The sequence below is a fragment of the Euleptes europaea genome, chromosome 6 (genome assembly GCF_029931775.1).
Source record: "Euleptes europaea isolate rEulEur1 chromosome 6, rEulEur1.hap1, whole genome shotgun sequence".
Classification (NCBI taxonomy): domain Eukaryota; kingdom Metazoa; phylum Chordata; class Lepidosauria; order Squamata; family Sphaerodactylidae; genus Euleptes; species Euleptes europaea.
This window is the reverse complement of record NC_079317.1, coordinates 13,979,239-14,003,592: the sequence shown is the minus strand read 5'-3', so window position 1 is coordinate 14,003,592 and position 24,354 is coordinate 13,979,239. Positions and strand designations below refer to the sequence as shown.

Genomic DNA, 24,354 nt, shown 5'->3' with positions numbered 1-24,354 from the left:
ATACAATATTTCTACCTCAGTGGCCGTGTGGCCCTGCGCCTGGCCTAGCATTCCCCCTTGTTCTTTGTCTCTGAAAGAGGACTGAGCACACACACACAGCAGGACCAGCAAAGTGTTTTCTGACTAGGAAGAGCTCATCTTTGTCAAGCCTGAAGAGGAGAAGCCTGAAAAGAAGACTGTATAGCTTGAAGAGGAGAAGACTGAGAGGGGACATGATAACCATCTTCAAGTACTTGAAGGGCTGACATACAGAGGATGGTGCCGAGTTGTTTTCTGTTGCCCCAGAAGGTCAGACCAGAACCAACGGGTTGAAATTAAACCAAAAGCGTTTCCACCTGGACATTAGGAAGAATTTTCTAACACTTACAGTGGTTCCTCAGTGGAACAGGAAGTGGGAAGTGCTCCTTCCCTGGAGTTTAAGCATAGGCTAGATGGTCATCTGTCAGCAATGCTGATTCTATGACCTTAGGCAGTTCATTAGAGGGAGGGCATCTTGGCCATCTTCTGGGCATGGAGTAGGGGGTCACTGGGGGTGTGTGGGGGAGGGAGTTGTGAAATTCCTGCATTTTGCAGGGGGTTGGACTAGATGACCCTGGTGGTCCCTTCCAACTCCATGATTCTATTCTATGAAAGGGGGCACAGCACTTAAACAAGCAGAAGGCACAAGCAGTAGGTGAGAGCGAAGCTTCAGTGAAAAGTAACTAAAGCACACTCGTCTTTTCCACGGTACTAAAGCCAGTCTCTTTGAAGGCGGCTCATTAACCACCCTTCCAATGCCCCCATCCTCCACCTCCACTTTATGCCGGTCTGTCCAGATGGCACCAATTCATCCAAGCCCTTTTCTTGGCTCATCAGCTCCGGCAGACCGCCCAGGCAAAGGCAGAGATGGGGGGTGGCCGAGAACGGGGAGAGACGATATCCATTTAAATGACAGGATTAAGGTCAGCGGGAGCACTCGTCTAGATAAATATTGAACTATCGATGACGGTGTGATTACAGTGAAAGCGATCGACAGGGACACATCCTCTTCACAGAGCAGCTCCTACAGCGGGAAGGTATTTGAAATATTGTGAGGAGAGATATGAAGTCCCAGCAAAACATTATCGCCTTCCGGTAACCCGTGTTCTTCAAAGAGCTTAGAATATCAGCAGAGCTCAATGATAGCTCAATGAAGATGTCAACCCAGTGTGCGGCTGCTGTAAAAAAGGCAAATTCCATGATGGCCATAATTAGACGAGGAATAGAGAATAAAACTGCTGATGTCCTACTGCCCTTGTACAAATCTATGGTGAGACCACACTGTGTACAGTTCTGGTCACCACACCTAAAAAAGGATATTATAGAGCTTGAGAAGGTGCAGAAAAGAGCAACCAAAATGATTAAGGGACTAGAGCAACTGTCCTATGGGGAGCGGTTAGGATGCTTAGGGCTGTTTAGCTTGGAAAGAAGGCGACTAAGGGGAGACATGATAGAGGTCTATAAAATTATGCATGGTTTGGAGAAAGTGGACAGGGAGAAGTTTTTCTCCCTCTCCCATAATACTAGAACACAGGGTCATCTGCTAAAGCTGGAGAGTGAGAGATTCAAAACAGATAAAAGGAAATATTTTTTCACACAACGCATAGTTAAATTGTGGAACTCCCTGCCCCAGGATGCGGTGATGGCTGCCAGCTTGGAGGGCTTTAAGAGGGGAGTGGACATATTCATGGAGGAGAGGGGTATTCATGGCTATTAGTTAGAATGGATACTGGTCATACTGCATACCTATTCTCTCTAGTATCAGAGGAGCATGCCCATTATTTTGGGTGCGGTGGAACACAGGCAGGATGGTGCTGCTGCAGTCGTCTTGTTTGTGGCTTCCTAAAGGCACCTGATTGGCCACTGTGTGAACAGACTGCTGGACTTGATGGACCTTGGTCTGATCCAGCTGGGCCTTTCTTATGTTCTTACAGGAGTTCTGGAAAAAGAACTAATCCAACGTCCCCAACACTAACACTTTTTTCTCATCAGAATACGCTTCACCAGATCAAGGGGCCATCTCTCTCAGTACTGCCAGCCATGATTAGAAGCAGGTCTACTCCCAAGCAGTGGAAGAAGTCCTTCCCAATCTTTCCCCTTAGCTAGCCATTGACTGGAGATGCTGGGGAATTATTATTTATTTGTTATTAATTATTACATATTTATTTCCACTATATAATAGCAAATAGCTATGGGTGTTTGCTATTATATATGATTTCAGCAGCAAGAATATTATATGCGCAAAAATGGAAACATCCATGTATACCTGCAACAGAAGAATGGCTTGTCAAGATGTTAGAATTAGCAGAAATGGCCAAACTGACTGCTTTGATCAGAGAAAATAACGTATCTTTGTGGAAAATTGGAAACCGTTTTTGGACTTTTTGCGCAATACGGAACAGAACGAATTGATGATTTGTGGGTTTGAAGAGTAGAAGAATAAGAATGTAGGAATGATAGAGAAAAGTTTGGTTTTTTAGTTGTAAGAATAATTTTTAAAAATAATTTTGTATATGTAGCAGAGAACAGGTTGTAATTTCTTAATTAGATTTATATCTGATACAAAGGAAAACAGAAGTATCTTTTTGTCTGTTTGTTTTTTTCCTTTTTCTTTATTTTGTGTATTGTAATTTTGTTGATAATAAATGTAATAAATTTAATAAAATTATTTTAAAAAATTACATAGTTATGTTCCACTTTTCTCTCCAAGAAGCCCCGTGGAGCAGAGAGGTAAGCTGCAGTACTGCAGTGAAAACCTCTGCTCACAACCTGAGTTTGATCCCAACGGAAGTCGGTTTCAGGAAGCCGGCTCAAGGTTGACTCAGCCTTCCATCCTTCCGAGGTCGGTGAAATGAGTACCCAGCTTGCTGGGGGTAAAGGGAAGATGATTCCCCTCTCCTCCACAGGAGCAGCAGAGTCTAATCTGGTGAACCGGGTTGGTTTCCCTACTCCTACACATGAAGCCCGCTGGGTGACCTTGGGCTAGTCACACCTCTCTTACAGCTCTCTCAGCCCCACCTACCTCACAGGGTGTCTGTTGTGGGGAGGGGGAAAGGGAAGGGGATTGTAAGCCGGTATGATTCTTCCTTAAGTGGTAAAGAAAGTTGGCATATAAAAACCAACTCCTCTTCTTCTTTGCCTCCTCTGTTGGGACTGCAATCAGAGTTCTACAGAATTTGGGAAGCCCTGGCAGCCAGAGCAAGGGTAGAGAGCTAGGAACCAAAAAAATTGGAGGGTGGGGGGACAGCTGAGCTGGGGATCTAGAAAGGAGCCTAGGAGTCATGTTAAATCCATCTTTAGGAGTCAAGGTAAACCACCAACCACTTTCCTGTTAAAAAGTCTATGACAATAAAAAGAGGGCACTGTACCAGCTCAATCCAGACAATGAACTTGAGAGGATGGCTAAAAATACCGCCTGGCCAAATCAGAGAAAGGAGAGCTATGCATTAAAACAGGGCAGCTTCCCAAGAGACGTCTTTTAATTGACAGCTCATGCCGCTTTGATCACAGCTGCAGTTCATTCTAGCCTTTCAGAAACCAAAAAATGTCTCCACACAATATTGTGCTTTTTAAAAAAAATTAACCCTAGAGTGTACAGGATTTCCAATTTTTTAAAAAAAGTTTTAAAGTAGAGCAAAAAGACTGACCCTCAGACATACAGATGGAAACAAAGAAAGAAGGGAGGATAATTCTTCTTTTACATAAATGGTCCTGAAGACTTGGAAGGGCGAAAAGAAAAATCTATACTGCTGCAGTCTAGCCCTTTTCCCATTCATTATTAATAACACCCGCTTCCATCTCCGGCAGACAGATAACGGATAGACAGCTTGCTTGGAAGCTGAAAAGAGAAGTATGGCTTTAATTTCTTAAGGTTTACAGAATGTCTAAAGCCCCTGAATATGATGGGTAAAGAAGGAGGAGGAGGAGGAATTATATGCCGACTTTCTCAACCACTTAAGGGAGAATCAAACCAGCTTACAATCACCTTCCCTTCCCCTCCCCACAATAGACACCCTGTGTGTCCAGAGTGGGGCGACCAAAATGGTCAAAGGTCTGGAATCCAGGGAGTTGGGTTTGTTTAGTTTGGAGAAGAGAAGGTTGAGAGGAGACATGATAGCCATGTTTAAATATCTGAAGGGATGCCATGTTAATGAGGGAACCAGCTTGTTCTCTGTTGCTCCAGAGACTAGGACACGGAGTAATGGATTTAAACTACCGGTAAGAGAAAAGCGATTCCACCTAAACATTAGGAAGAACTTTCTGACGGTGAGGGCTGTTCGATGGTGGAATGCACTGCCTCGGAGTTTGGTGGAGTCCCCGTCTTTGGAGGTCTTTAAGCAGAGGCTAGATGGCCATCTGTCGGGAGTGCTTTGACTGTGGGATCCTGCATGGCGGGGGGAGGGTTGGGGGTCACTGGGGATGTGGAGGGAGGTAGTTGTTAATTTCCAGCATTGTGCATGGGGTTGGACTAGATGACCCTGGTGGTCCCTTCCAACTCTATGATTCTATGAGGTAGGTGGGGCTGAGAGAGCTCAAAGAGAGCTGTGACTAGCCCAAGGTCACCCAGCTGGCTTCATGTGGAGAAGTGGGGAAACCAACCCAGTTCACCAAGTTAGCGTCTGCCACTCTTGTGGAGGAGTGGGGAATCAAACCAGTTCTCCAGATTAAAGCCCACCGCTCCAAACCACCGCTCTTAACCACTACACCACACTGGCTCAGCACTCAGACTCATGCACTCAAACTCACAAAACGTTGGTGGTGGAAAGAGCAGTCAAGCCGCAGCCAATTTACTGCAAACTCGTAGGGTTTTCAAAGCAAGTGACCTTGGGAGGTGGTTTGCCATCGCCTGCCTTCTTGTCATGACCCTGGTATTCCATGGAGGTCTCCCATCCAAATACTTGCCAGGGTCGAGGCTGAGAGTATATGACTGGCGGAGGCCATCTAGCAAACTTCCATGGCAGAACGGGGATTCGAACCTGGGTTTCCCAGATCCTAGTCCGACACTTTAACCACATCTCTTTTCTAAACTCTTCTCCTCTACAACCCTTGCCTCCTCCTGGGTTTCCGCACTTGCCAGATGTATTTCTATGACAACTGAAAGCGGAAGTGTAGGGGGGGGGGAATCTCAGAAACCAAACAAAGCAGGGAAGGTTAACAAATCCAGTTCCTACAGGCAGCTTCCACCCCACAAATATCATTCTCCACTCTTCCAGATGCTCCAAGACTATTCATGCGCACGAGATGGCATTTTGGCTGTCCTACGCTATAAACTAAGGAAGAAGAGTTGGTTTTTATACCCTGCTTTTCTCTACCTTTATGGAGACTCAAAGCAGCTTACAGTCGCTTTCCCTTCACACACACACCCCACAACAGACACCTTGTGAGGTAGATGGGGCTTGGAGTTCGGAGAGCACTGTGACTAGCCCAAGGTCACCCAGCAGGCTTCACGTGGAGGAGTGGGGAAACCAATCCGGTTCACCAAATTAAGAGTCTGCCGCTCAAGTGGAGGAACGGGGAATCAAACCCATGCTCTGGCTCTAGCTACAGGCCCTGCACCGACTCTCAGAGACCCTGTGGGTTGGAGAAAACATGTTCCCAGGTGTGCTCTTGCCATTCAAGAGACAAACTATTAAATCAGGGACTTCTCGCACTTACATTAGGGATGCCATGTCTCCCGGGAGACCTCCTGGCCTCGAACCCCATTCCACACCACCGCTTCATAAACGGGTGGGGGGATGGGGGGGGGGAGAATTCGGCATCACACCAATGCACGACACTGTATCCAGCACGAAACCAGAAGAGAAATTATTGCTCTCCAAGATTCACAACACTAAGATTCACCCAAAACTCAAGTTGAACTATTGAGCTTTAGTTGAATCACCGAACGTCACCTTGACGCAATGAGGTCACCCCCTCATTTCTCTTGCCGGGGTGCCGACCCAACCTTATAAAACGCCACACCCAACAGCGGCACTATATAAACTATGAATCCACTCTGAAGGACTCCCATTTATAGCCAGCTGGGAAGCTGAATGCATAAAAACCACAAGAATTATTCTAAGACATACCAGTCGCCCCTGTGCAGTTCGCTGTTGTCTCAAACAGTGGGGAGTGTGTGTGGAGGAAAGATCGAAAAAACTACACACTACCCCTGGAGACACACAAAGCATTACAACCTAGGAATATCATTCTTCATAATCCAATCAGACAACCAGCTTATTCCTAAAGCGTGGGACTTGAGATCTCCTTCTATCATTTTCTTTTATTAAACAATAACAAATTCTTGCAAAGCACAGGTAGCTTTAGGACTTTTGATTTACCTCTTTCAATAAGATCTCGTAGTGATGGGCTTGCTTCTGCCGTATATTAAAAAAGACAAAAAAAAAATAAGTTGCGCATCCTTTCACTGTTCTGTTTTAACGTTTTATTAAAATACATAGCAAGCAATGGTAAGGAAGAAATGGAACTGGTTTGTTTTTATTGCTCCTTTGCCTCTCCTGTGTCTCTTAAGCTTTCCTGTCCTTCAAAAAAGAGACTTTGGTCACCAAAGACCTTGGCTGTCATTTGCCAGAAGCAAATTACTAAAATGCCTACAGGCTTAACCAAGCAGTTTTCACCCGAAAGCTTCTTTTCTAGCGCCGCTAAGTAAGCTCGCTTCGCTATTCAAGGTATTAAGGCGGTCATTTGGTTAAGGATTTAAATCCACTAATGATTTTGAAAGAAAAGAGATGGCGGAAACCTCAGTGAGCAAAGAGCCGCCATTCAGGTGGTGGCAAACCCGCAAAACAGTCGCCTGGCACCCTTTATGCCCACAAGCGATCGATTTAGAAGAGAATGATAAAACTCTCCTTGGAACGTTATCGCTTTAGAAAGAAGGGAACGGGGCATTGAGGTTGAGGGCTATATCATATAAAATCCTTCCTGCCTGAGAAAATATACTTCGGGCCTAATGGGCAGGGACAAATCGGCCTTTTGACTTACGAGGAAAGTTACTGCCAGGCTGCTTCTCTTCTGTGTCGCCGGCAGCTCAGAGCGAGCCGAGCCCAAGCGGCCAGCGCTCAGCTCAGAACAAGCCAGCAGTGGTCGAGATTCATAGAGGCCCACCCTCACCTCCGCAGGTGTCACTGGATGGGTACGAACCCAAGCAGCCCCCCAAACACACACCTCTCTTGCGGGGTCTTTTTGGCTCAACTTGCTCCTCGGCCATTTTAACCCCTGATAACAGCACCATTCAGAACTCCAGGACTCACGCCAGGAGTCGAGGGCTGGGACCTCATTTGCAAGCGCCCTGGGAAGGTATGCCCTCAAGGGGTGGAACCCTCATTAGGTGCGGAGAAGACAAGCAGGACACAAGTTCAGATCGTGTACACATGAAGCTGCCTTCTACTGAATCAGACCCTTGGTCCGTCGAAGTCAGTATTGTCTACTCAGACAGGCAGCGGCTCTCCAGGGTCTCAAGCAGAAGTCTTCCACATCGCCTACCTGTCTAGTCCCTTTAACTCACTGGTTCCCAACCAGGGGTCCGTGGACCCCCAGGGGTCCGCGAGAACTAAATTAAGGTCCGCGAAACAAAGTTATAAACCCATAATAAATTAATATTTTCAATTAAAAGTTCTCTATTATAAATATATATATTCAAATATTATTCTAAGCTTAATGTTTAACTAACAGTTATGATTAAAGTTTATTTTCAAATTCTCAGAATTTTTATTTTGAACCTTGGGGTCCCTGCACCGAACAAAAAAGTCCTAGTGGTCCCTGGTCAAAAAAAGGTTGGGAACCACTGCTTTAACTGGAGATGCCGGGGATTGAACCTGGGACCTTCTGCATGCCTCAGCCCCTCCCCCTTCTCTCTTTTTTAATTTTTTTGTATAATTTTTGAATGGGCAGTACAAAGCCTTGGGATTGGTCAAGCCAGATAAAAATTTTAGGGGCTTGACCCTTTCACCTTTCCAAAGTCGGAGGAGTAATAGTTTCAGCAAAGCGCATAAGAAGAATTGGTTTTTATACCCTGCTTTTCTCTACCTTTAAGGAGTCTCAAAGCAGCTTACAATCACCTTCCCTTCCCCACAACAGACACCTTGGGAGGTAGGTGAGGCTGAGAGAGTTCTGAGAGAACCGTGACTAGCCCAAGGTCGCCCAGCTGGCTTCATGTGGAGGAGTGGGGAAACCAACCCAGTTCACCAGATTAGAGTCCGCCGCTCATGGGGAGGAGTGGGGAATCAAACCCGGTTCTCCAGATTAGAGTCCACTGCTCTTAAACACTACACCACCAACATGCTCTGGCTCTAGCTGCAGACCCTGCACCAGCTCTGAGACCCTGTGGGTTGGAAAAAACACGTTCCCTGTCTGGATTCAAGTCCTGCCACCCACAGCCGCTACCCAAACAGCTGAGTTCCACCTTAGGAGACTCTTCAACACGCACCAATTATCAACAGACCTGCCCGAAACGTTTTGTGTGTAAACGAAGATGCAGGCCCCGCGGCCGCCAAGCCAGCAGGTGACAGATGCAAATTAATAACACTGGGGAGTTTAAGTTACGTGCTTGCCACATGAGGAAAAGGATCTAGCTCGTACCACAGCTGCCACCGCCACTGGGCAGCTTCCTTCAAGGTGGAGAAAATGGTAACCCCCTTCTACCCCCTCCCCGCTGTCACAGGTAATCACGAGGAAAGGGCTCCAACCGACAGCGGGTTCCTGGCTCGCTTCTAGAGATGCCGCACGGCACCCATCGCATCTGCCGGAGTCGCCTCAGGTACAACTAGACCTACTCGGGCATTCAATGGCAAAGGGAGATCCCTTTGACAGAGCAGAGGGAACGCAAGCGAAACAGAAGCCTGTCGGCGTGAATTCGCTCTTTCCATGAGCTGAAGACGCAAGCAGAGAACTAGCAGCGAAAGGACGACTAATACCCTCTCCCAGCTTAGAGGGGATTTTTTACAAGGACAATACGCCGCAGGGAGGATTAAGGTCACGAGAATCACTGTCGCTGGCCTCGGACAAGCCTCGGCCAGGCCGGCTAAGGATCACTCCCTTTTTTTTATTTGCAACTGAGATTGGTTTCAAGAGGGAATTGAAGGAATACGTCCAGCAGCCTGTCCTCTTCTGACCCATAAGAACTCCCACAGAAAAGCTGGCCTTTAAAACCACACAAGTGGCGTTTGTTGACGGGAGAAGCGACGCGGTGGCCGCAGCTTAGCGTCCCCTAATCCATACGGTTTCTGAAAGCGCTCGCGCTAGAGAACCAACGTAAGGTAGTGATTTCAGAGAAGCAGCTGCGTTAGTGCATCGCTACACAAATAAACAGGAACCTAGTGGCACGTTACAAGCAAGCAAGTTTTTACATGAGAATAAAATGTGCTCATCTTTATCGTGCCTCTAGATTCCTGTTTTAAGAGACCCGTGGTGCAGAGTGGTAAGCTGCAGTACTGCAGTCAAAAGCTCTGCTCACGACCTGAGTTCGATCCTGACGGAAGTCGATTTCAGGTAGCCCGCTCAAGGTTGATTTAGCCTTCCGTCCTTCCGAGGTCGGTGAAATGAGTACCCAGATTGCTGGGGGTAAAGTGTAGATGAGTGGGGAAGGCACTGGCAAACCACCCCATAAACATAGTCTGCCTAGTAAACATCGGGATGTGACGTCACTCCATGGGTCAGGAATGACCTGGTGCTTGCACAGGGAACTACCTTTACTCTTTTTTTTTTAGATTCCTGTTTATTTCTGTAGCCTAGTGGCTAGGGTGTTGGGCTAAGACTGTCGAGACCCTTGTTCAAATCACCACCAAGGCCATGTGAAGACGTTTCTTGGTTCTTACCTGACTCACATTTCCCACAGCCACACAAAAGCTGCAGAGAACTTATTTTGTCCAAGTGCGACCGGGCCCTATCAGGGCCACTGCGCAAGGAGTCAGGTTGCCAACTCTGGGTTGGGAAATACCTGGAGATTTGGGGGTGGGGCCTGGAGAGGGCAGGGTTTGGGAGTGGGGTTTGGGCAGGGGAAACACCTCAGCGGGGTACAATGCCATACAGCCCACCTTCCAAAGCACACATTTTCTCCTGAAAAACTGATCTCTACTGTCTGGAGACCAGTTGTAATAGCAGGAGATCTCGTAAGAACATAAGAAAAGCCATGCTGGATCCGACCAAGGCCCATCAAGTCCAGCAGTCTGTTCACACAGTGGCCAGCCAGGTGCCTCTAGGAAGTCCACAAACAAGACGACTGCAGCAGCACCATCCTGCCTGTGTTCCACAGCACCACCTGGAGGTTGGCAACCCTAGCAAGGAGAGGAAGGGCTTAAGCCCTCCATGCTGTCCTCCCAACCCAAAACAGCCCCAGGGAGGTGGTTTCTGGAAACTCGGAGCCAAATCCCAATTTGACTCATCTTGTGTGATTTGGGCCTCAGCCATGGCACTTGCTGGGTAAACTGGAGCACTTCACTTTCTTTCCACCTATCCCCTCCCTCACTGGGTTGTCCTGAGGACCTACCCAGACGCGAGACTCTGCTTTCACCTGAATGCAGGACCTTTCTAGACCCCTGCAATACCAAATCTGTGAGGAGACTGGGTGAAATTTGGGGATCTTAATCCTGCTCTCCAGTTCAAACTGAACTCTCAACATTTACCAGAAATAGACCTGTCTGTAATCCTGTTTTGGCCCTATTTCATCCTTTCCGCAGATTCTGGAGAGGCTTTGTAAACACAGTGAAATAAACTTTTTTGGTTTCTTACTGGGTGAATGTGCAGCTGCACTGGCGTGTATCCTTCTACTCAGCTCAGCAAGGGTCGAAGACTTTCTCCAGCCTAAGCAGCCTTCCTTTGATAGGGCCTCAAACTTGGAAACTAAAACGATACCTGTCTGTTCCAGCGGTAAACTTCCAACATATGGCTTGCCCGATTCTGTTTATTAAGACTCAGTTCAGCTTTGTGGTCACCTCAACGTGAAAATACATGTCCTCAAAAACTCCACATTTCCCCCCCTGCCTGTGCTGTTTGTGCTTCATTCACGAAAAAAAATAAAGACACGGCAAGAAAGAAAGTGGACAGACCTGTTCAGCTCGTAAGCTTTTCGTGTCCATTTACTCACAAGAAGAGCGTTTACTCACACGCCGGCTGTGCAAAGAAACACCAGCTTATCTGATTTCAGCCCGCCTACGATGAAATGAGTTTTGTTACCTGCGATCCACAGCGACTCTCCAAAGTAGCAACCGGCTACTTTCATTATACCACTAATCGACGGGGGAAATCAAAAGCCCCCAAGGGCTTCTGTCAACCCTTGACTAACCGGTTTTCTAAAACTGGCACCTGTAATTGCTTTCTTGTCGCCTTTCTCCAGCTTGGCTTGCGGTGATTCGGCCTCTCCCGCGCGCTCCATCAGGTGCTCCGCCCGTTTCATGGCCAGTCCTTTAAAACTCATCTGAAGCTGGCTGGTGTATTTCTCGTGCTGAAGGGGAAAGGCAAGAGATGTCATTTATTTGAAGAAGAAGGAGAGTCGGTTTTTATATGCCAACTTTCCCTACCACTTAAGTGAGAATCAAACCGGCTTATACAATCACCTTCCCTTCCCCTCCCCACAACAGACACCCTGTGAGGTAGGTGGGGCTGAGAGAGTTCGAAGAGAGCTGTGACTAGCCCAAGGTCACCCAGCTGGCTTCCTGTGGAGGAGGAGAAACTAATCCAGTTCTCCAGATTAGCGTCCGCTGCACACGTGGAGGAGTGGGGAATCAAAGCCGGTTCTCCAGATCAGAGTCCACCATTCTAAACCACTGCTCATAGCCACGACACCATTTCTTTCTATAGGAAGCAAACACCTTCTGAGAAAGCTCATAAAGCACAATAAATGTTCTGCAATGACTGAATAAGCTTTTTTATTCTTTTGCCGTCAAGTCGCAGCCGACTTATGTCGACCCCGTAGGGCAGGGGTCCTCAAACTTTTTAAACAGGGGGCCAGTTCACTGTCCCTCAAACACTGTTGGGGGCCGGCTGGCCCCCCACAAACGGGAAGGCAGCCAGGCACCCAGGCAAAGAAAAATTAACTTGCGGCAGGAGGACGTGCTGCCCCTCCCCCAGGTGCCTCTCCATGGCCAACACTCCCCCCTTCGCTGGGCTGAGAGACCCCCGCCGCCACTGCTGCGTGCTCTCCTTTCTCGCCTCCTGGAGCGGGAGGCGGGCTGGGCTGGCCCCCTGCTTGGCAAAGAGCACCTGAGGGGAAGGGGGAAGGGCGCGGGAGGAGGCCGGCAGGAGACGGGGGTCTCTCAGCCCTCCCCGGAGGCGCCGCTACCCAAGCCCCCCGCTCGTGGTCCCCGGCGCTCGCTCGCCCGCTCGCCTCACTCCTGCTTGGCTTGCAGGCAGACGGGGATGTTCTTCTTCCAGCCCAGCATGGCTCCTTCAGGGCTACGGTGCTGCTGCGGCAGGAGGAGCAGCGCCGGTGAAAGGCACATTGCAGTCCAAGGCGGCGCCTCCCGTTCCCCGAGCCACGCGTGCGCCTGGGGAAAGGAAGGTGGCGGCGGCTCTTCAGGGCAGCCGCGGTGGGGAAGGCACAGAGGCGGCAGCGGCTCCCGGGTCAGCGCGGGTGTCACTGCTCCACTGCTGCCGCCGAAGCTTTATACGCCGAACGGCCGCCTTAGTTTGGATAAGGGATGGGCGTGGCGGCGGCAGCTCCGGAGGGAGGAGGGGGCCGGGTCCAGGACCCTGACGGGCCGGATGTGGCCCGCGGGCCGTAGTTTGAGGACCCCTGCCGTAGGGTTTTCAAGGCAAGAGAGGTTCAGAGGTGGTTTGCCACTGCCTGCCTCTGCATAGCAAACCTGGATTTCCTTGGTGGTCTCCCATCCAAATACTGACCAGGGCTGACCCTGCTTCGAATAAGAAGAAGAGTTGGTTTTTATATGCCAACTCTCTCTACCACTTAAGGGAGAATCAAACCGGCTTCCAATCACCTTCCCTTCCCCTCCCCACAACAGACAGCCTGGAAGGTAGGTGGAACTAAGAGAGCTGTGACTAGCCCAAGGTCACCCAGCTGGCTTCGTGCGTAGGAGTGGGGAAACAATCCCAGTTCACCAGATTAGCCTCTGCTGCTCACATGGAGGAGTGGGGAATCAAACCCAGTTCTCCAGATCAGTCCCCACTGCTCCAGACCACCACTCTTAACCACACCACACTTAGCTTCTGAGATCTGACAAGATCAGCATTAGCAACACTAAAATATCCTTTACTCAATAGAAGCTAACACACACATGCCAAGAGCACAGAGATGAAAGATAAAGGGAGGGGAACCCCTGGGAAGAAACAGTGACTGGGCTGTCCTACTCTCCTTCAAGCCTGGTTGATGCCGAGAAGCCTTGCAGGAACTGCCAGTCCAAAATGGAGGAAGGAAAGAGCAGTGAACTCTAATCTGGAGAACTGGGTTTGTTTCCCCACTCCTCAACGTGAAGCCTGCTGGGTAACCTCAGGCCAGTCACAGTTCTCTCAGAAATCTCTCAGCCCCACCTACCTCGCATAGGAGGGTGCATGTATGCGTGCTGAGGAGAGGCCCATAAGAAGCCCGCGAGATACCATGATGTTTTTAAGTATGCTACAACGGCAGCCAGAGTGGATCTGGCAAGAACCTGGAAGCAAATACAGATACCCGAAATAGAAGATTGGAAAGAAAAAATGCTAGACTACGCTACTATGGCTAAAATGACTTTTATGTTGAATCACAATCATACCGAATCCACAGAACAATTTGACGAAAAGTGGGAATCATTTTACATTTATATGACCTCTAGTTAATCAAATTTGACATATACCGAATAGTACTAGAATAAGTAATAGGTAACGTTTAATATATTTTGTACCAATCATTTGTCACGTAACTTTTGGGTTTTCAAACGGTAAAACATACTTTTATTATGCAATAGCTGGACAATTTGATTGATTTTTATATTTTTATCATTATAACTATACATTTAGATATATTATATTTTACTTGATTAATATTCATGCTTGTTATACAGCACTGCATTTGATTAAGTCTATTATTTTATTGATATGCTACATTGTTTTTGTGTTTTAAACGGTTTTTACCCTTCCCTATATTTTCCTTTCTGTATCCCCCTAATTATAAAAATAAAATTAACAAAAAAAGAAGCCATTTTGTCCAGGGCCTCCTAAGCCCGAAGACCCACCCCCATCGACATGTTCTAACCAGCGACAATGTTGCTCTCATTTATTTATTGCGTTTACACCCCAATGGGGACCCAAAGTAGTGGGCATGTTTTTCCTCTCCTCCATGTTATCCTCACAACAACCCTGTGAGGGAGGTTAGGCTGAGTGTGTGTGACTGGCCCAAGATGCAGAGTGGGGATTTGAACCTGGGTCTCCCAGTTCTTGGTCTGACAGTAGGGTTGCCAACCTCCAGGTACTAGCTGAAGATCTGCTGCTATTACAACTGATCTCCAGCCGAGAGAGATCAGTTCCCTTGGAGAAAATGGCCACTTTGGCAATTGGACTCTATGGCACTGAAGTCCTTCCCCTCCCCAAACCCCACCCTCCTCAGGCTCTGCCCCAAAAACCTCTCACTGGTGGCGAAGGGGGACACTTCTAACCACTACACACCATACTGGCTCACCTTTCTTCCAGATTTTAAAGTAAGGGTTATCTTATAGTTGTTACTTTCTGACTTACTATGTCTTTACCTAAGAAATTAAAAGGTGGTGTTATAGTACTAAAAATGCCAGAATTTTTATTTTACCATATATTTCAGACTATCTAGGGGTGGAGTAGGCATCATGCTTTTAATTGCTTTTTTAATGTATGGAGATTTTAATGCATTGTGTGTGTGTTTTAACTTGGTTTTAATTGTTTGATTGATGTCTTTTCATTTTAGTTTTAGTGGTTTTTAAGATGTGGTTTTTATTATTTATGTTTTTAATCTGTTAGCCACCTTGTTAGCCCTGAGGAGGGCAGAAAGATGGGGCATAATTTGTGTAAATAATACGTAAATGAATAAAACCATAGAAACAGAGCTAGACGGGACCCCAAGGGTCATCTAGTCAAACCCCCTGCACAACGCAGGAAATTCACAGCTACCTTCCCACACCCACAAACACACACTCCCCCAGTGAGCCCTGCGGGGCCTTGGCTCGCTGGCACCTTGATTTAAGCCGTGAGCTTGCATAAGGCTCTCAAAACATGTAGTTACTTTTTATTTTATACTCCTCTAGAATTCAGGATGGTGGACAAAAGACCTGAAGGTAGGATACCCTACGGGACAGGTGGAGATCTCATTCTCACTCAAGCAACTGTCTTGGCAAGACACTGGTCTGCCAGGAGGATTAACTCAGATATCTACGATTGCTCAGCATAATGTATTGGAGCATTTCCCTGGGAAAGCTTTGTTGAAATGAAAGGGAGCGGCCCAAAGGCACATGTGCGCTCTTGCACAAACACGTATTCCCATCACCGAAGCTTCTGCAAGAGAAATTCTGCACGGATGATGCCCATCATGTGTCAGGTTCTTTGTGGTGACGGGGGGGTGGTCACAAAAAGGGACTAATCTCAGCAAGCTCAGGATACTAAAATCCCTGAAACATCCAAAAGCGTTCAGGATATCCAGAGTGGTATATTAGTCAAAGCTTTGCTCCAAAAAGCTCAAAGCAATGTTTTAATCTCACAACAACCCTCCAAGTCAGGCTGGCGTCAGAAATACTGACAGGCCTCAAAGTCGCTGAGCTATGTGGATGAAGCTAGGATTTGACCTCGGGTCCAAGCCCAATATACCACACTGCCTGGTTCAAATCTCTGCTCGGCTATAAAGTTCGCTGGGTAACCTGGCCACTCAACGTGGTTTCCCCAAGTGTTTTCTTTTTTCACATACAAGGCATAAATCACTTGCAGTTTCTCACAGACACTGAGTTTATCTATCCATCACATTTAAATGTCAGCTGGCTGTTCGCAAGGAGAGGCATTTATTATATGACTAAGTATTACAGAGAGTGATGCCTGCAGAATTCTGCCCTGGCGAATTTCTCCTTTGATGGGAGGAGTCCAAATTAACACAATCCAAATTTTTTCCCCTAAAACGATTACTAGCCCCTTTCAGCTTACCTTCAATTACACAGGGAAGAGGTACTTGTGAATTTCCTGCATTGTGCAGGGGGTTGGACTAGATGACCCTGGTGGTCCCTTCCAACTCTATGATTCTATCCTTGTGCTTTGGTGGCAGCTGCTGCCAAGGCAACAATTTGGAAAAAAATTGCCCTTGGTGGGCACCAGGAAAGGTGTCAGCGGGACAGGCACCATGTTGGCGATCCCTTTTCTACCCCATGTATAGGGCTGCCAGGTCTCTCTTTGCGACCGGCGGGAGGTTTTTGAGATAGAGCCTGGAAAGGGCAGGAGGGGAGGGACTTCATTGCCATAGAGTCCAACTGCCAAAGTGGCCATTTTCTCCAGGGGAACTGATCTCTATCAGCTGGAGATCAGCTGTAATAGCGGGACATCTCCTGCTAGTACCTGGAGGTTGGGAACCCTAGTGGGAATTGGTGGTCCAAATTCATCTGAAATCTCAACTCCCCTGCAAGTTTAGGTTTTTAATGATATATACATTAGGGTTGCCAGGTCCCTCTTTGTCACCCCCGGGAGGTTTTTGGGGCGCAGCCTGAGGAGGGCAGGGTTTGGGGAACGGAGGGGCTGCAATGCCACAAAGTCCAATTGCCAAAGCAGCCATTTCCTCCACGTGAACTGATCTCTATCGGCTGCAGATCAGTTGTAATAGCAGGAGATCTCCAACCTGGAAGCTGACAACCCTTCCCATGTACAGGAAGAGCATACCCCGAGAACGATAAGAATTCTGATACACATGTATAGCGGTTGAGAATACATGTGTTGCCCCTTTTCATATAAAATGGCAACTACGCATATCAGGAGGATTGTGGGTAGAAGGCTCTCTCTGTGTGCTCATTTGCCAGGCTTTCAGTGTGCGTGACATTAACAACTAAAACCAGTCTCTGATAATGCCATAATCTACAATGAGAGCCAGCATGGCGCAATGGTTGAAGAGCTGGGCTAAGAACTGGGAGACCCAGGTTTGATTCCCCGACTCCGCCATGGAAGCATGCTGGGTGACTTTGGGCCATTCGCTCTCTCTCAGCCTGACCTACCTCACAGGGTGGTGGTAGTTGTGAGGATAAAACGGAGAAGGGGGAGAACAATGCTGCTTTGGATTTCCATGGGGGGGGGAGGAGCAGGAGTAAAAGTAACTAAATAAAAAAGTTTTTTTTGCCATCTTCTGGGCATGGAGTAGGGGTCACTGGGGTGTAGGGGGAGGTAGTTGTGAATTTCCTGCATTGTGCAGGGGGTTGGACTAGATGACCCCAGAGGTCCCTTCCAGCTCTGTTTCTATGATTGTATTTCTATGATTTTAAATACAATTCCAAGAAAGAAAGAAAGAAAGAAAGAAAGAAAGAAAGAAAGAAAGAAAGAAAGAAAGAAAGAAAGAAAGAAAGAAAGAAAGAAAGAAAGAAAGAAAGAAAGAAAGAAAGAAAGAAAGAAAGAAAGAAAGAAAGAAAGAAAGAAAGTTTTGTGGCCATTGGCATGAGCCACCTACAGTTACAGCCAAATTAAAAAGAAGTCCAGCAGCACCTTAAAGACTAATAAACCTCTGTTAAGTTTGGCTGCAGCCAACTAACACAACTACCCCTCTAGAACTAAGGTTAAGGTTTGACCCACCAGCTGAAGTCAGTCTTACGTGCCCTCCTATATTCCCCCACAAGTACAAAGATTTGCACTCACCTTTAATGCTTCTTCTGGGACCTTGTGCTGGATTTGTTCCAACACATACATGTTAGCATGTGAGAAACAAAAAACCATTAAGGAAAATCTACAGTTATTGGGAAACCACCACCCTCCAAAAAAAACCTTGCATGGAGAGGAAAAACACGTCACCAAACACCTCCTGGGACAAGTTTGCAGCTCAAAGGGCAGCCATTTCTACAGGGCAGTCAACCTCTTGAGGGCTTCACTGGGAAAGAATGGGTGACTCAATCATGTGAAAGGGAGAAAGTTAAAGTGATGACATCACCCCCACCTCCTGCCTTCCCCTCCTTCCCTTAACCTAGCCATCCACTTACGAGACTAACCTAGATTTCAAATGGGTAGAAAAGGAAGCTTTGCTTCATGAACGGCTGCTGCGATCCAGGATATGCCTTTGCCAAATATGCAGTGATTCCCACTGATACCAAATATGTTTTGTTAAGAAGAACTGCTCAAGCTGGATTTAAAAATAAAGCTGTAATTAAAGTTGCCAACTCCAGCTTGGGAAAGTCTTGGAGATTTGTGCATGGTGCCTGGGGAGGGCAGAGGGTGGGGAGGGAAGGAAGTTCAGCAGGGATGCGCTGTCACTCTAGGAATTCAGCTTCCCCTAGACTCGATGGTATACCATGGAGTCCACCCTCTGAAGCTGCCATTTTCTGCAGGGGAATGTGATGCCACTCTAGGACTTCCATTTCTCCTAGATTTGACGGTATATCATAGAGTCCACCCACTGGAGCTGCCATTTTCTCCAGGGGAACTGATCTCTGTTGCCTGGCGGTCAGTTGTAATTCCAGTAGAACTCCAGGCTCCATGTTAGAGTTACAGTCAGAGTTACACCCAAGTGTGGGTACATGTTACACAGTCCACCCCACCCATGCTCAGGAGGCCAGGCAGCACTCCGATGCCACAACTCCACAACTCTCAAGGGGAACGCAGAGCCAACATTCGTGCCAACTATCAGCAATCAGGCTCACATCTAGGACTCTGCCTGCTTGGGCTCCAAATTGATCTTCCCGTTTGCTGCGGGAATTTCCAGTTCACCCAGCTGTGACCCTCAGAACCAAAAGTATGCAATTCCCTCCCCCCCGGTTAGAATCAAAGCAAATCATTTTAAACCGGCAAGATTACCGTCGGCCCTGTTATCGCCGCACAAAACAGGCGGGTGGAAATTTGCCACCAGAGCGGTGGTGGGGGGACAAAGAGGGGGCAATCTGGTAGAATGCAAAAAGACGAGAAAGAACGGGAAACATTCCCACTAAAAACAGACCAAGCACGGACGGCGTTTTGGCACCCGTCGGGAAAACTCACTCGCCTGCCGCGGCGGGCAGATTTCTGCGAGAGAACACTGCTGACTCAGGCAATGTGAAAGATGATGGAATCTGGAAAGCACTGGCCGAGGAGGGGAAAGGGGCAGAGCGTGAAAAGAAACACCAGCGGGACGGCAGAGAAAGGTGAAGCGAAACGCCCCAGGATGCTTTCATATGCGGCAATTTTATTTCAGCAACATTTTCCCCTACAGCCAGTCTCTCTCGCTCTCTCGCACACACACCACTATGCAACAGAATGAGCTGAACAAACGCAAGGACCTCCTAGCTGTGTCTGCTGCCAAGGTCCGCCGAAACGCCGGCCGTGCCGTAATCTGTGTTTTGTTTTGTTTCCTTGAAGCCTTTGCTTGCCAACTGAGCGAGCGTGACAGTAAAGCCTGTGTCTGTGGTCTACCAAAAAAAAAAAAAAAACCTGCTGAAAAAGTACAGAGATAACAAAAAGCTCGCAAGAGGCACAAAGAAAAATGCTGAAGAAAGGGAAGGAAAACCATGATTCATAGTCCGATTCAGCAAGCTCTTTAAGCTGATACCTCGCTCAACAGGAGAGGGTTGCGGGGTTTTTCTTATTATTATTTTTATTATTATTTTGTATGTTGAATTGCTGACCTGCTTTTTGAAACAGGGCTGCTTCATGAGGAGAAATCAATAGAGATACAGGAGGATGGGAGAGGGGAGAAACGCGTGCGTCACGAGTGCGCATGAAAGAGCATGCTGGTCAGTCACGCAAGGTCTGAGCATACGGGTTGTAAAACCAAGCATAGCATGCCTCAGCTCTCTCTCAGTGCCAACACAGGGAGATCCCCAAAACCGAGTCAGACCATTGGTCCATCTGCTTCGGTGGCATCTGGCTGGAGCTCCCCAGGGTCTCAGGAAGAGAAAGATCTTGCCCTGCACTGAGGTTGTAATCTCTCTCTTACTGTGTATCTTTATGAACATATGAGGCTGCCTTATAGTGAGTCAAACCTCGGGTCCTTCCAGCCATCGGTTCAGATTGCTGTAACTTCGGATTTGCTGTACTCAGCCGCCCTGAGCCTGGCCTTTGGGCCAGAGAGGGCGGGGTAAAAGTGTAATAAAATAAATTAATTAATAATAGCAGGTTGGCCTAGATCAGAGGTGTCAAACATATTCCCCTTGGGTCGAATCTGGCCCCTTAGGAGCTCTTATCCGGCCTGCGAGCCAGCTGATGCAGCCACACACACACACACGTGTCCTGATCTGGGCTGGCGTGCCTGCTGGAGGCTTGCCAACCAAGGCAGCCACCCACCCCCCTCGATCTGGGCTGGCGAGGCATGACTCTGCCCGACCAAGTGACATTTATGTCCTATCTGGCCCTCGTAACAAATGAGTTTGACACCCCTGGCCTTGATAGCCTACAAAACCCCTGCCTACTCTAGACCTCTTAGATCAGTATTTTCTGTTTGGAATTTCCAGGGACTTGGGTGCAAAAGTGCCTTCCCCTACACTTCCTACCCAGGGATTAAACTCAGGACGTTCTGCACGTACAAAGCGTGTTTTCTACCACTGACCACAAACATAACTCAGGTCAGAGAATCTATTTGCGCTTTCTCCAACTTCACAGTGCAATCCTGGGCAGAGTTCCTCCAGTCTAAGCCTCCTGATTTCAACGAGTTTAGCAAAGAACACTGCTGCGCGGGGTTGCACGATCAATCACAAAGACGTTCGCCAGACAGTTAAATTATTTCAGTGCCTCCTTCGAAAACTGAAGCCAAATAACACATCCGCAGCACTTCCTAACTGGAGGGGGGGAAGAATAACGGAAAGCAGAACATCGCTACTGCCAGCACAAAGCCTGATCCAAGGAATAATAGCTACTAAAGCCAATAAGGATCAGACAAGTGGTTTCAGCCTGCTCAGCCTGAGATGTAAATGACACTGCTTTATAGTGAAATCAGACCATTGGTCCATCAACGTCAGGACGGTCTACTCAGACTGACAGGGGCTCTCCAAGTCTTTGGCAACACCTACTACCTGATCCTTTTAGCTGGAGACAACGGGAACTGAACCAGGGACTTCCTGCATGCCAAGCAGATGCTCTATATTTTTTTTAAATTAACTCTACAGAGTTGCATGCAATTCGACCTGGAGAATTTAACACAGGAAAGGATATCGTAGCCGAAGCGGATCACATCGTTCAGTTTCAGCGTGATGTATTTCTGGTCGGGGATCCGTACATCGTTCACAAAAGTCTACGGAAAAGAAGGACATAAGAAACATTGTTAGGTTTAAACAGGCAAGCAGGGAAAAGCAGCCTGGTCAATTTGCTAGAGAAACACGCTTTAGCTGTGGAAATCCATCTCCTTAGGCCTTCTCCGGATAACTCCCTACTTTTTAACTCCCATTCTTCCACACTGATCCCAGTTTCTCAGAATGGCCAGCTCCTTCCACCCCAGGGGTCCAGAACGTGGTTCCCATGGGCACCATAGCGCCCGCCGACATCTTTCCTGGCTCCCGCCAGGTGTTTTTAGCAAGTGGGCAGGGCCAGGCGGGGCTTTGTTCAGCAAGGCTTCTGATCGGTCACCTGATAGGTAACAAAGGCAAAACCGCTCACGTCTGCTCCTCAAGAGGAATCACCACGACTCTGGCACCATTTAATTTCTAATTCAGATATTTATATCCTGCTTTTCTCACCCAAACAGACTTCCAGCTAGGGTGGCTAACCTCCAGCGGGGCCTGAAAAGCCCCACAATTGCAACTGATCTCCAGGCGACTGAGAGAGAAAGGGTGGACTCTATGGCACTAAACCCTGCTGAGGTCTTCCCTGCCCCAAACTCTTGTCCTCCCCAGGCTCCACTCCCAAATCTCCAAGGATTTCCCGACCCTGAGTTGGCAATCCTACTCCCAACATTACTTTCCGCCTTGTGAGGTAGGCTAGTAGGGTTGCCAACCACCAGGTACTAGCTGGAGATCTCCTGCTACTACAACCACCGCTGTGAGAGATCCCCCTCTCTGAGTTTGCTTCTCCAAATCAGTTGCTCAGACGTTGATACAGAAACAATAGATTTATTGAAGCCTTCAGGAGATGAGACAGGCACAGGTAGAAAGTTGCAAGTGAGGGGCTATACGGGTCTACAGAATATATTGACTCCAGGGCACTGGGGCACTGGGGTTCACACTTATTGTTATGGGAAGTTACAAGCTTGGCATAATACAAAACATCAGACGGATCCCAGGAAGTCTGGTGCGGCTATCACACTTCCAAGGCCGCACCGGCCTGAGGGAGTACTGGCAGGAAAACAGCGGGGGGGAAGATACATGGGCCATCAGGCCTGGCGCCTGAGACCAGAAGGTGTGAACTGCTTTTACGAGTTCACTGATAATACCGCAGGTGATGGAAAGCAGAGACACAAAGACAGAGACCCTCACATTCTGCCCCCCTTAAGGCCCCCCTCCGGGAGGACGAGGCTTATCGGGATAAGCGAGGTGGAATTCTCGGACCAAGCGAGGAGCTGCCATGTGGGGTGCGGCCACCCATTCGTCATGAGCGGAGCCAAGGTTTTTCCAGCGAACAAAGTAAAACAGTTTCCCTTTCTTCCATTTGGAATCTAAAACCTTGGATATTTCCAAATGGGTATCCCCTCCTACTACGGTAGGAATCTCATGAGCGGGAGGGGGGTGGAACTGGGGAGCTGCTACATAAGGTTTGAGGAGGCTTATATGGAAGACTGGATGAACCCCCTTGAGTGTCTTAGGGAGACTCAGTTCCACGGTAACCTCGTTGATTACTCTGGTAATGGGGAAAGGTCCTACATAACGGTCGCTCAGTTTTTTGCAGGGGCGAAGAGAGCGGAGGTTTTTGGTGGACAGATAGACTTGCTCCCCCACCTTGAGTTCCCATCCCGGAGACCGGTGTTTGTCCGCTTGTTCCTTGTACTTGCTTTTTGCCCTTTCCAGATTTTTGAGCAACCATGGCCAGGTGGATTTAACCACCTGAATCCACTCCTGAAGATCAGGGGTAGACTGGAGCTCTGGCGAGACGGGGGCAGAACCGAAAGGGCCAAAATCCGTCCCGTATATAACTTGGAAGGGACTAAAGCCGGTAGAGGAATGAGGCGCATTGTTGTACGCATATTCGGCAAATGGCAGCAGGTCAACCCAGTCATCCTGGTGGAAATTTACATAGCAGCGCAAATAACATTCTACTACCGCATTTACTCGTTCTGTTTGACCATCCGTTTGGGGGTGATAGGCGGAAGAAAGGCCCTGTTCCTCCACTCCCATTAACTTTAGGAAAGCCCGCCAGAATTTGGCAACAAACTGGACCCCCCGGTCGGAGAGGACCTTCCTCGGGATCGAGTGTAGCCTGAGGACGTGCGTGATGAACAGTTTAGCTAAGCCCTGGGCTGAAGGAAGACCTGCACATGGAACGAAATGAACCTGTTTGGAAAAGAGGTCTGTGATAACCCAGAGAACCGTTTTCCCCCGACTTGGAGGTAGGTCGGTGATAAAATCCATGGCGATGACTTCCCAGGGACGGGAGGGGTTCTCAAGCGGTTTGGAAGCCCCGGGGGTTTTCCCATCCGTTTCTTGGCTGTGGCGCAGGTGGGGCAGCTGCGCACATACAACTCCACATCAGATCTCATACCGGGCCACCAGAATTGCCTTCGAACCAGGTGAAGCGTTTTTACGAAACCAAAATGACCTGCTAGCCTGGCCCCATGTACAAGTCCCAATACTTCTTTGCGAAGGGAAGAAGGGACATATAGTTTCCCCCCTTGCACCCACCAAGTGTTGGTTCGTTCCAAGCCAGGGGGGAGGAGATTGTGCTCCTCCTCCTGCAAGGAGGCGTCCCGGAGTCGCTGTTGGAACACTTCCGGGATACCTTTGAGCGTAGGGGGGGTCTCCGGTTGGCGGGCTTGGGATCGGGTGGTGACGGCTAAGCCAGGGACTTCCCCTCGCTGTTCGGGAGTGAACAGGGAGTCGACGGGGCGATCGAAATCGTTGCGATACTGGGGAAGTCGTGACAAAGCATCAGCTAGGGCATTTTCTTTGCCAGGGACATGTTTGAGGGTGAACCGGAATTTTGCAAAAAATTGGGCCCACCGAATTTGTTTGGCATTGAGTTTTCTAGCTCCCTTGAGAGCCTCAAGATTCTTGTGATCTGTGCACACTTCGAACGGCAGCTCGGCCCCCTCCAAGAAGTGTCTCCATATGGTAAGGGCATGTTTGACCGCTGCTGCCTCCTTCTCCCAAATGGCCCAGTTGATTT

General features: G+C 48.3%; 1 protein-coding gene across 1 annotated transcript in view; it reads right to left on the bottom strand.

Moving 5' to 3' along the window:
* Positions 1–24,354, bottom strand: part of CEP170B (centrosomal protein 170B) — an 88,197-nt gene that overhangs the window by 37,313 nt on the left and 26,530 nt on the right. Inside the window, exons 3-5 of the mRNA XM_056850862.1 lie at positions 21,256–21,334; positions 17,782–17,840; positions 11,317–11,455 (exon numbers count right to left, since the gene is read on the bottom strand). Of these exons, the coding sequence (XP_056706840.1) occupies positions 11,317–11,455; positions 17,782–17,840; positions 21,256–21,334 (277 nt within the window). The remainder of the gene's footprint in view (positions 1–11,316; positions 11,456–17,781; positions 17,841–21,255; positions 21,335–24,354) is intronic.